The following is a 13926-nucleotide window of genomic DNA, read 5'->3' as shown; positions in this document are numbered from 1 at the left end:
TACACACAGACAGTACACTAGATGACACTCTGTCTCATTTCATATATCACAACAATGAAGGCAAATGTTATTCAAAAGGAATTTCACCTGGAAGAGAAGCTAAGTCGTCAAAGGAGAGGATGTAAGCAAAGAAGTCCGACAGTTGTAACTTTGATCTTGTGGAATAATTTGGTCACAAAAACTATATATTTACTTTACTATATGCCATATAAAACTCACTGTGCAACTGAAAGGAACAAGTAGACGGAAGAGTCTTTGAAGCCTTGTAAGATTCAGGTCTTATTAAATACTAAATCATGAGTCAAGAAATGTGATACCTTCATTCCAGCACCTACATTTCCATCCGGAGAGAATCAGAATCTAACCAACATTAAATAAAAAGTTGAAAAAGAATAATACAGTATATTAAAAGTTTGGCCTCAGAAATGTACTTTCATTTAGCAAGGATGCATTAAAATGTTCTAAAGTTATTAAAAATTATGTGTATTAGTAAAAACATTTATTATGTTAGAAAAGTATCATGGTTTCCACAGAAATATTTAGCAGCTGTTTCCAACATTGATAATAATAAGAAATGTTTAATGCAATATGCTGATTTGATTAATATGTATCAAATCAGCATATTAGACTGATTTCTAAAGGATCATGTGAAACTGAAGACTGAAAATTCAGTTTTACCATAAATATAGCCCAAAAAATATCCAGGAATATATTTTACTTTATAAAACGTTTGAATAGCTGTGTAATTTCAACTTTGTATAATCAATAATTACATAATTTGAATTACTTTTAAAAGTAAACCAACCAACCAACCATCAAATTTAAAAGACTTGAAAGACAAAACATATTTTTTGTTGTTGCTGCATGACACCTGGCTTCTATCCCTCTGTATCTGTAGTTTTCTCTCCCTCTTCTCTGTCTTTCACTCTTGTTCTGTCTCAAGGTGAAAAATCAGAGTGGGCAGAGGAACATGTGGCTAACATTAGTCACCAGAAAATTTCTCTATTCTCTAGAGACACACATACCAAAACAGATAAGACAAACACCACAAATGCATTCATACAGCACACACACACACACACACACACTTAAGTGCAAACATATTACATGTGCGCACTCACATGTGCAGGCGAAAACACATACGCATACATAGACTCACCCTCCTGTTTGACCCAACCTTGCTCTGAGACTTTAGGGTTCAGTGATTAAATCCTTAGGGAAATATCCCCTTCACTGAGAGCAGCCTGGCAGTCATCTCAACACCCCAAAACTAACATGCGCTTATAAAAACCTCCCTGTGCATCTGTGTAAGTAACATCAAAATGAAGAGTGTTGTTATAACAAATACACTTCACCCCTGTGCCTAACAGAACATGGCCAAGGACATGCAAACCAAGTGGGGAGGAAACAGTGTGATTGTAATTGCTTTGCTACATAAAGGAAAAAAAAAATTATAGAAAAAAAAAATCTATTGAAAAATCATATTAATAAATATTATACATACATTTACATGCATTATATAATATATGAATTAAAATAATATATGATTACTTAGTATGGCTGTTAACCATTGAATGATTTAACCATTATGACCCATCCCTAACAATGACAAAACAGAGGACCAAAAAAGCTTTTTTCTCAGTATATAAATACAAAATTGCTATTTTTTCCCCCACACATAAGCAAACAGAGTCTCTAAAAGTATGCCATCCATTTTCTGTGACCCATCCAAGGACATCTTATCAACACGCAGCTTCCTGTTCTAAAGTCTGGCTCTATTACGACCAACATTTGGGGCCCTTGCTTACAAAATGACTCCCAAAACATACATCAAAGTGACACGCACCACTTACTTTGTTCACACACACACACACACACAGTGCAAGAGACCTTTACATGAAATTATAAATCAGGTACCACATGTTGGGTTTTATGAGGACTCTCCATAGACAGAATATTTAGTTTGTACAGTATAAAAATTGTACAGTAAAAAAAAAACATAAACAGTAACAGTAAAGACTTTGCACTTTTACATTTTCAAAACAACAACATACAACAATACCTGGACCATAAATTTTAGCCAGACACAGTTTCTCAGACACAATTACTCACTTTATAATTTTATGACCAGAGGGAACACAAGGACTTGGGTGTTGAAGTCAGAAATGTGAATGATGGTCTCTCTCTCTGTGTGTGTGCGTGTGTGTACGTGTGTGTGTGTGTGTGTGTGTGTGTGTGTGTGTGAGAGAGAGAGATAGTCAAAAATGTGAGTATACATTATGCTTGAATTGGGATATGGTCGAAATTAAAGATGATAGTTACCTGTGTATCTGCAGCTCAAAGCCAATGGTAGGAGGGGCATCTTCCAGCCGCTGTACAGAAAACCGTAAACCCACCAAAAACTAGAGCCAGAGAGAGAGAGAGAGAGAAGAAAGGGGAAAACATGAAGACATCAAAAGCTTAAGGGACATCTGTAAGTGCTCAGTAAAACAGAATAGAGCTCTCCCCCCCACTGGCTCATACAGGAAAAAGCCACCACAATTAACACTGTGCCGTCTTACATGCTGGGGGGAGAAGTGTGGGCTCAGTCTGGACAGTCTCACTGCTCTTACACCCCCAATAAACAGCATGAAAATTATTCAACTACAACTATTCAAGTGTAACTCATTCAATCATGATACACTGCTTTGAGTCTAAATTATAGCTATTAATATTATCTTCATATTATCTTTAAGCTTTTATTATTAAGATGCAACCTCTTTCTTTTGCAAACTCTCAAACATGACATGGCATTCAACTGAAATGCAAGGCGCTAGTTTGTATGAAAGCGTGATATGTCTATTATCGGTCAATTTTCCAGTCAATCGGTCAATGTCTATTATCGGTCAATTTTTATTTGTACGTGATAGGTCTTTTCTGGATCATTGTGCAGCAAAATCTCACAAATCTTTATTCATTAGCTAAAATGTTACATTTATTATTATATGTATTAGGAAATCATTATTATGCAGCCAAAGATAAATTATGAGAAACATAAATGAGTAGTTCACTCATTAAAATATTAGTATATTTTATATACTAGCATATAAGTATTAGTATATTAAATATACTTATATAGTATAAGTATATTTTTAATAAATATTAAAATATATATTAATATTTGCTGTAAAAGTAGCTCATTATTCTTTTGCATTCAGTATATTAGATATTATTAACCTTTTGAAATCTTGAGAAGTGTTTACCATATTTATCATAGTTATATAATTGCAATTTGTCCTTATGTACAGTCAAATGTCTGTCAGCTCTTAGAAAACAAGTCTTTACAAAGCCATTTTCAGTGATTAATACATTTTTTGGGGTTTTCTGCTCGGCTGAACAAAGTCTAAACACTGGAATTTTCATTCGCAAACAAACAGTAAAATTTGACCAATCATCTTTCTCTTTCTGGCTGTAACTGTGTCCATATGGTGCAGTTCATTAGGAGGAGTCTGATAATGGCTGCTGGGATGGTTAATGAAGGCCAGTCCTTTAGCTAAAGGCTATGTGCTAACTCTGGAGCCCCATAAATGAGCGTCCCCAGGCGGAAACCTTCCTCACTACAAAGCCCCCTCATAACAGATGGGTGAGAGTAACAAGTGCTGTTAAACTTAAAAGAGGGAACTAGCCATGCTCTTTTTGTGGTCTTGCGTCCTTTTTTAAAACCCACAGAGTCTGTAAATCACAAATGAAGATCACGTCTCCGCAACTTCATACATGTGTTGAGAAATAAGACTTCATCTGAGATCGGAGTTTACAAGATGCTGGTTCATATGTTTCTGTGGCAACAGTAATCATCTAATTACACTAATGAGACAATAACTCTTAATCGAAAGTTTTAATGAAACTCAGAACAGAACACGGTATAACATGGGAAAAATTTGCGAGTTCTTCAAGTGCGTTTGATTAAGTGCATCTCCCAATATAGGAATGAAATGTAAGATGCAGTTTTCATTTGAAACAGCACAAACACACATCAAAAGCACTGTGTTTGAATACATGTGTGCAATGCGATTTATTTAGATGGATTACAGATTGGCTAAGCAAAACTGGACAGAGTGCATTCAGAAAGCATAAAGATGGCTAGATTGTGCATGATTAAAAACAAAGAACAACGTAAGCCAAAGATGAGGCTGTCAGTCTGTTATTTACAGTGTCATCATCAGAAGCAAATCACTAGGAAGATCCCAGCCCACTCTGTTAAGAAATAATACATCGCTTCATGTTGCTGGGAAAATACGAGGTGCTGTGTTGCCAAATTCTTTGAATATATATATCACCCTAATGTGACATTAGCTAAAATGGATAGGAGTCAGTGAAACAATGAACTCATTCAATGTGTTTTGTTTTACAAACCATTACAAACCATGAAACTCCTCTCTCCATTGAATATCACAGTGAGAGCAATAGATGGGACGGGTCATGACGGATTTGTATGAATTATGGCTCACAAAAGACATTTACACTGTTATTTTAAAACTACTGGGAAATTGAATGCATTATCATAAAGAGGAGATTCACATTAGCCAGACTGAGAGAATAGAGGATACATGAAATCCCAATATGATAAACAACAACTGCAGTTTTGGTTTATTAAAAGTTAAGAGCCAAAAGAGCCAAGGCGCTCCAAACAGTAGCTCTTCTGGCAATGTCCTGTCTTTACTCAACTGTCCTAACTAATAAAGGCAGAAAATGCCCAGAAATATTACTATGAGTCTATATTATGTGCTAGTTAGTATAATTAAATTCATTGATTCATAAATTAATTGACTAACCTACAGAATCCTGGGACTGACAGTGGAGGATGTAGGAATGAAGATATCACATGCAATATAATCACAAGTTACTTTGAGCACAAAGTAGACGCTTCATATACAACTGTTCAAAAGTTTGGGGATGGTAAGATTAATGTTTATGAAAAAGGCTGCAATCATTTGATCAAAAACATTTGATCAAGTCATTTGATCAAGTTTTCTGTTTCAATATATTGTAAATAAAGTAGAGTATTAATTTCTTTCAAAAACTGCCTTTTTATACATTTTTAACAGTAACATCATTGATTGTTGTAGCCCTCAAACCGTATTAACAATATAGCCCTTAATCCTGTAATTGTGGACAAATGTGGGCAGAGGACTCAGGTGTGATCCTAATTTTTATTTATTAAAAATAAATATATTATTTAAATATTTAAATAAATATTATTTTGGGTGTATTTTTTTTTAAATCGATTTACTTCAAAAAGTACAAATTATGCTTATTTTTATGTTTTATTTTTTTACATTTTTTTAGCTACTTTAAAATATCATTCCAATAAGTTCTTAGAGTTAAAAACTAAAGATGAAGTGACTTTGCTGTCACCTGGTGTTTTATTTTGGCTTATTTTAGAATGCTCTAAATTACAGTTTTCCCTATTCATTTCTATGGGTGCCCCTTTTTGACCAAAATACAAGATTAAGGAGTTTTCTTTCACCCACTTAACATTGTAGAATTGAGTCAAAAAAAATTGTGTGTGTTCAGGAGGCAAACTTAGGAAAAATAGCCAAGTCTTGTACCGCTCAGATCAAGGGAAGTATTTTTTAAAAATAAATCAAAACTATTTTGCCCACGGTTTTAGGGTTAAGTTTGACTCGGATATTAGCAACTGATGTTGTGATGAGACAACCAATGTGTATGTGGCAAAGGCCCATCCATCAGAAGTCCCCACCACTTTAAAAAATAAAGTGATGCATTGGTGGCTCAACAATTGTGCAGGAGAACCTCAGTTGACTGTGCAAGAAGTATTTGTACAGTATAATTCTGAAAATACAACACTACTTGAAGTTTTGCTTCAGTCAACATGGTCAATACAAAACTCTGTTCCTCATATACTTTAGGAACTGTTTGTGGCGCTCGAACCGTTTGAGGTGATGTGACGAACATGTTTTCTGCACATTGGTCTTGTGATGGCTTATTTGTGTTGAATGAGCTGCACCACATGGTTATGACTTTTATGGGCTATGAGAGGATAGCTTGGAAAGTTTTGAGAAAGAGAAAAATGACACGTATTGAATTAGATCAGGCCTCACACTGATTCCATGTGTGGTACGATTGTTTAGTGACGCCAGTGACGGTTCTCTCAGTTTGCTTGTTGTATGTGTGTGAGATGGGGGATATGTGGCCGCGTCACCCTCATCTGCTGGTGCCAGGATAATTTGGCCCATGTGGGTTTATCCCCGGAGGCTCTATGACAAAACCCGTCACCATGACAACTCCCTTCCTTCCAAATCTGGAACATGTTAACAGGTCACAGAGGCAAACAACCCTCTCTTCATTTGTGTTCCACAGGAGAAAGTCACACAGGTTTGGAATGACATGAGGGTATGAAATGATGGCATTTTATTTTTATGAGAACTGTCCCTTTAATGATCGTTTCCACACTAGCTTTTCTGCCCCACCTGATTCAGACAAACTAGCAAATGCTAACGCTAACCATGCTAATCAGAGTTTCCACGCTAAGCACAGCAACAAATGACATGGAAAAACTAAACTGACTATTAGAAATAACTGAAATGTATGTTGAAGTACTAAAATGACTAAAACTGAAATAAAATAAATTAGAATAAATATATTAATATTAAAAATATATAAATATACTTAAAAAAAAACCTAATAAAGAAAACTAATGAAAATGACTAAATTAATAAAAAAAACATAATAAATAATACTGAAATAACACTGGAAAATACAAGGAACAGTATGCGCTCTTCATCTGTATATCAGCAAACCTATAATTTTGCTATGATAGAAGTCTTTTAACACCACAAAAATAAAAGGCTATTTCTCTGTGAGGCATTTACTTCGTCTCACAATTATTTAGCTCCCTTTACATTCTACATGCTGCCAAAGAATTCCTCAACAAGCTCTCCCACAATCCGCCAACATGACAGGCTAGTTTGACATAATAACACAGACCTCTAAGTATCTCTCAACTGCTAACGCACACCGACCAATACCATTTTAAAACCGCAAGTCCATCTGCAGGTAATATACTGCCTATTCGGTTGAGATGCTCTGATTTATAGTTTATAAGCAAAATAATCTTTTGACCTGCAGTAGTAAACAAAGTCATAAACCTCTCTGCCCCGCTCTCAGTGAGCTGGCACTGTTCAAGCCCAAGCATTTGCCCAAGTTGCTTCAAATTACTGACAAATTACATTTAAATTTGCTTTGGCTTTAACAAGCACTGCAATCCAAACAAACACAAAAGGAGGGAAGTAAATGGGCTAATAAAGATGCAGGTGTGCGTGTGTATGTGTGTGTGCGTGAAATACACACTGTAAAAATGAATTCTCAGAAAAATAAGAAAGAAATTATGTAAATACAGTAAATAATATGTATGTATATACTAATGAAAATGGGTATAAACCATGTCATTTACTTAGATTATATTCCATTCATTATAATTAACCACACAAAAATCTATATTTAATGCAAAAGTGGACATGTTGAATCCAATTAGCAATGTTCAAGATGAAATGAACGCTGCAAATAGATTCACAAAGACAGTGAGTCCGTTAAAAACCCTCTCTGCAAAGCTGACTATTGTTACTGCAGCTCAAATTCACTATTTCACAGAATTTTTATACAACATTTTTTTGTAGTTGGACAGACCTCGGTTTTTCTTTATATGTTCCAAAATAATTTATCTCGAAATCTATCTTAGATCCCAAATATCTACAGCTGAAATAACCTTAACAGCTGCATACATCTATTTGGGATAGTGATACAATACACTCAGGTCATCTTAAGTAACTTGATTTTTTTTGTATTTCAATAAAAGGGTAATGCTAATAGGGATGATTTAGAAATGAATCGGACTTGAACCTAATGATCAGTTCACCCTGAGGGCTTTGAGGAAATGGGAACCTGATGGAGTGACCAAGAGAGATGGAGAAGTAGATGACTTATAAATGTTATTAAAATCACCTTAGAGTTCACAAATTACAGCCATTACAACAAATAGCAATAGTAAACAACACAACACCACCAATGAAAATGTAGTCCAAAAAATACAAATTGATGTAAAGGCTATCTAGACATACTCATGAACATGTTTGTGTGTGTTTGTTTCTGTGTATATACCTGCAAATGAGATGCAGGCAGGATGTTGTGTTAGGAGTGCGTGTATGAGTGTGTTGTGACGGGTCAAGAATGTGTTTTGTAACCGTTGTAATTGCACCCCAGGCTTAGATATTTGGGATGGCTGGAGACAGATTGTCATGGTGAATAGTAAATAGATGAAGAGAGTGTTTAGACTGAACCCCAAACTTTGTCCGATTGTGTTTAAACCTCCCTTCACATGCTCACTCCATCATTCCACTTTTTCTCTTGACCCACTGTTTTGTTTTCCAGACTCTCATTAAATGTGTTCAAAGGGGTAGGAAGGAAAGAAAAAGGAGAGAGGAATATTACAATATAAAAATATTACACAATGCTCAAATCAAGCTTGTGACTGTGCAAGAAAAGTTCTACGTAACGTATGTGCATTTTCTCTTTAATGAACATACATGTTGATTTCAGCAGGGAGATGTATACAGTATGTGTCATTAATGGCACATCAGTGAATACATCTGTAGAACAGACCCATTACTGAGGGTCCGTGGGGCCAGTAGGAAAGCAGTCTTAAAATGTTTACACATTACTCATCTAAAGGATTATTAGGAACACCATACTAATACTGTGTTTGACCCCCTTTCGCCTTTCACCTACGTGGCATTGATTGAACAAGGTGCTGAAAGCATTCTTTAGAAATGTTGGCCCATATTGATAGGATAGCATCTTGCAGTTGATGGAGGCTTGTGGGATGCACATCCAGGGCACGAAGCTCCCATTCCACCACATCCCAAAGATGCTCTATTGGGTTGAGATCTGGTGACTGTGGGGGCCATTTCAGGACAGTGAACTCATTGTCATGTTCAAGAAACCAATTTGAAATGATTCGAGCTTTGTGACATGGTGCATTATCCTGCTGGAGTAGCCATCAGAGGATTGGTACATGGTGGCCATAAAGGGATGGACATGGTCAGAAACAATGCTCAGGTAGGCCGTGGTATTTAAACGATGCCCAATTGGCACTAAGGTGCCTATGCCAAGAAAACTTCCTCCACACCATTACACCACCACCACCAGCCTGCACAGTGGTAACAAGGCATGATGGATCCATGTTCTCATTCTGTTTACGCCAAATTCTGACTCTACCATCTGAATGTCTCAACAGAAATCTAGACTCATCAGACCAAACAACATTTTTCCAGTCTTCAACTGTCCAATTTTAGTGAGCTCAGTAAATTGTAGCCTCTTTTTCCTATTTGTAGTGGAGATGAGTGGTACCCGGTGGGGTCTTCTGCTGTTGTAGCCCATCCACCTCAAGATTGTGCATGTTGTGGCTTCACAAATGCTTTGCTGCATACCTTGGTTGTAATGAGTGGTGATTTTAGTCAAAGTTGCTCTTCTTCTTCAGCTTAAATCAGTCGGCCCATTCTCTTCTGACGTCTAGCATCAACAAGGCTTTTTCAACTTTTTACACCATTCTTTGTAAACCCTAGAAATGGTTGCTTGTGTGTGAAAATCCCAGTAACTGAGCAGATTGTGAAATACTCAGACCGGCCCATCTGGCACCAACAACCATGCCACGCTCAAAAATGCTTAAATCACCTTTCTTTCCCATTCTGACATTCAGTTTGGAGTTCAGGAGATTGTCTTGACCAGGACCACACCCCTAAATGCATTGAAGCAACTGCCATGTGATTCGTTGATTAGATAATTTCATAAATGAGAAATTGAACAGGTGTTCCTAATAATCCTTTAGGTGAGTGTATTTATGTGTGTGTGTGTGTGTGTGTATGTGTGTGCTGCATCAGCAGGTGTCTCATACAGGACCTGAAGTCTAAGTAAGCTGACAGCGCTGCTAAATATCTGGTTATTAAAGGGCAAACTGATATGCTGTCTAACCCTTTTCTCACCCCTCTAAAATCCTCCTCCCTCTGCCCTGCTCATTTATGTTAATGCACTGAGGGATTCAAGCTCTCACTGTAAGCAAGTACGTGAGAACAAAAAATCTACATAAGCATATGAACACAAACCCAATTTTATGTGTTGAAAAATGCATCAAAATGCCATTTATAATGCAATGCAAGTACATACTGTACTCTCTGCGTTGCCACAATTTTTTTCTACAGTTGGGTTTCTCTTTTAGGTAAACTTCTGTCAAATCAAACTGTACATATTACATCGTATCAATCGAGTTTATGTGACAAGACTCTTACGTTTGTGTCAGCCACCATTGGATTCCCCAGGTCACACACCACAACTCTGGTCTCATTCTCTGTCCTGTGCTCACAGTTCAGCCGCTGAAGATCCTGAGAGAGAAAGAAACATTTCAGGTCTTCATTGTTTAATCTATAATAGCTGCTGTGTTGAACTAAATGCTGAATTACAAACAGAAGCATTATGCTCTTTCAAAGGGACACATGCCCCCTCAGAACCCCTATTTTAAACATAAAAAATGTAAAACATTTAAACACCCTTAAAAATGATTTGTTCCACCCACATCCAAATCATAAACTCTACCAATAGGCTAACACATCTTACACTTATAAACACTGTATGCTACATCTGTAAACTGTTCAAATAAAAATATTGAAAAAGTAATTAAAATAATAGAAGTTAAATAAAATTTATAAAATGAAATAAAAGAGGTGCATGACATCATTGAAAACAAAACCAGGCAATAATAAACTCGGTCAATATCTAGCATAATCCAGTGAAAACAAGTCTCAGGAGGGTCAAGGGAGGGACTGAGGAAAGAAAACGAGGGAGAGAAAGTACATGATGAATTCCCTGATAGCAATCACATCATACATCACTGAGGCCCTACCCCTGTCATCTCTTCAACCCCCTACATCAGTCTCCCTTTTCCTCCATCTCCCTCTGGTAACCACTTCCTCTCACCAAAACAGAGTCAAACCGTAACCAGTCGGTTCCCAGAAGAGCGACTAATGGAGTCGTGCAAATTGCATTAAGAGCCACTCTCAAACAAGCGCTGCAATTACCAGTTATACACTGCATCTGTTAAACTCATAACTGACAGACAGAGAGCAATCATATCTTCTGCGGCTAGTGCCACAGAGCGCCAGTGTCTCATGCTGGAAGAAGCAGACGCATGAACGGGATGATGGAATGACTGAATGACAGCAGAATATATGAATGAAGATAGGTAGGGCTGTATTAAATGAAATAAACAGTGTGTTAGATCCCGGCAAATGCATTACAGAGCACATCTAGGCATGAGGCACTATGTTTAATAAGAAACCTTACCATAATTAGATCAACATTCACTGCATTCCTGCCTCATTACTACATCAAAGACATTGCAGCACTCATGTTTGTGTTTTTAACTCTGTGTCAGAATGGATTACAGATTTAGAATTTCACCATGATGGATTTAAAGCCATTTAGTAAATCTGATATTTCACAAGACCCAAGTTCACGTTAGACTATGTCATAACCAGGTGTGATGTGCTAAAAAATGAAGAAATACAAGCTATCCATGTAAATGTAAAGGCTTTTGTCTTAAAGGGATATACAGTATCACCCAAAAATTTGTCATCATTTACTCACCATTAAGTTGTTCCAAACCTATATGAATTGCTTTCTTCTGCTAAACAGAGAAGATATTTTGAAGAGTGTGGGTAGCCAAACAGTGAAGCCACGGACGTCCATAGTATAGGGATTTTAGGGATGTCCCAGTCAAGTTTTTTTTGTGCCCTAAATTCCAATATTAAGTATATTAAGAAAATTAAGTATCTGCCAATACCGGGTTCCATTCCGATACTTGTATTTTCCTAGTGCTTGGTTCACACTTCAAGTACATTAAAGGTGCAATGTGTAAAAAATTTGAGTATCTATTAACAGAAATGCAATATGACATCCAACTATGTTTTCTGTGGTGCATAAAGAACTTCCTTAATAAAACCGTAATGTTTTCATAACCTTAGAATGAAACATTTATATCTACAAAACTGTGGGCACCCCCTTCTATGAAGGTCATGACGTCATGTTTCTACCGTAGCCGACAGCGAACAAACAGCGCTACATAGTGCGTTTCGTCACTACCTTGAAAGAGAAGCCGCAGAAAGCTAAAAGCTAGCCATAAAGAGAACGATAGAACAATAAAAATACATAACGACAGATAGGATGAAAGATAGACAAATGGCAGAACGACAGACAGACAGATACAGTAGATAGACAAATAGACAGTTAGATAGATTAAAGACATCATACAAAAGATTTTCACAAATTAAAGTATTCATTATCTTCTACATCCAATAGCCTATCCAAGACCCACATAAACACATACACGGCGATATCTCGTAGGCATATAATGTTGCTTACCTCACGCCTGCGCTCCACACCAATATAGTCTGCTTCTGGTGGGATGGTCACATGAAGCTCCGCCTCGTACGCCCCTTCGCCCTTATTGGCGGTGTTGATGGTTAACAAAAGCAAGTTGTCATCCCCAATTATAAGTTCTGTTCGGTCCCTGTAAAAATAAGAAAAGAAAAAAGAAATCTGCATTTAAGATCACTTAAATGTTAATATATGTCTGTTAAATGTTACACTTGATCAATGTTAGACATATATATATATATATATATATAGATTCCTCTGAGATAGTCCCAAAATGTGCTTAAAGTCAAAGAGTCAAATTCAGTTTGTGCATGATTGCATGAATATTAGGGGTGTAACGATTCACTCGTTTTCTCGATGCATCGATTATAAATCCTGGCGATGCATATGCATCGATCCTGAAACATGTATTTTGAATCGTGAATCGTTTATTTACGTGAATAATCGATTTAAAAGGCTAAGAATCGAATTAATCACGATTTTATAGCGATTCAGTGGTTTAAAATATATAAACACAACCTTAAAGTGTTTCTGGTACAAGCTGCCTCACGCGTTGGCCGTCATACGACATCCGCATTTGATTGGTTTCAGGCGCTCACACACCCCTGATTTCTCACGCTGAAGCACGGTCGGTCAAATGCCTGAAAGATGAGTTTATCTTTCTACCTGTTGAGCTACTCATGTCGTGATCAGCTTGTATTACCGCAAATTAGTTAAAATCTCCCGGAATCTAAAGCGAGCGTGCATACGAGACAGAGGTTGTGCTCCAAACCGCGTATCGCGCGTTCACACACGGCTGCACGCACTCGGCAGAGAGGGAAAGCGAGCGAGAGACCACCTTGCGTGTACGGAGAGTCCATGTAATAAACGAATAAAAGCGTTTTATTTCATAGTGCCCACGCAATGGCATGGCAGCTTTATCAATGGCTTGAGCGGTTTGCCTCAAAACTATTGCTTTCTCGACAGAGAGCTCAAACATGGACTGCTCAAAAATCTCTAGTTAACGTTATGAAAGCATGAGAGCTATGGGACCGAGCGCGAGCAAAATCCAGTGAAAAGATGATAACGAGTGCACTGAGAGGACGCAAAATGAAACTAATGAAAACGTCTCCATTAATTTGTGCATGTAGTCATTTAATGCAATACTTTAAAAGCCTTTTTCAAAGTATTTGCTACTTGCAAATGCTAATTTGTAGGCCATTGATTTTTTTTAATAATAATATATTCATTAAAATTAAAAACAAACATGAACTAACATTAACAATGGACAAAATCCCCACTATCTGACCCCCGAAGGCCGCTGTGTAGGCTAATTCAAACCCAGACAAAGACCCATTGGGTGAAGCATTGAAATAATACTATAATGCATATAAAAAATTAAGAATCGAATCGAATTAATCGAATCGCATCGAATTTGGATGTGAATCGCATCGAATCGAATCG

The 13926-nt window shown here is 36.9% G+C and overlaps 1 protein-coding gene across 1 annotated transcript in view; it reads right to left on the bottom strand.

Annotated features, from left to right (window-relative positions):
• Window positions 1–13926, bottom strand: part of itga8 (integrin, alpha 8) — a 68323-nt gene that overhangs the window by 11815 nt on the left and 42582 nt on the right. The window contains exons 20-22 of the mRNA XM_039679573.2: window positions 12469–12616; window positions 10341–10433; window positions 2323–2402 (exon numbers count right to left, since the gene is read on the bottom strand). Of these exons, the coding sequence (XP_039535507.2) occupies window positions 2323–2402; window positions 10341–10433; window positions 12469–12616 (321 nt within the window). The remainder of the gene's footprint in view (window positions 1–2322; window positions 2403–10340; window positions 10434–12468; window positions 12617–13926) is intronic.

The sequence above is a fragment of the Pimephales promelas genome, chromosome 12 (genome assembly GCF_988280905.1).
Source record: "Pimephales promelas chromosome 12, fPimPro1.hap1.1, whole genome shotgun sequence".
NCBI lineage: Eukaryota > Metazoa > Chordata > Actinopteri > Cypriniformes > Leuciscidae > Pimephales > Pimephales promelas.
This window is presented reverse-complemented; position numbering and strand designations above follow the sequence as displayed.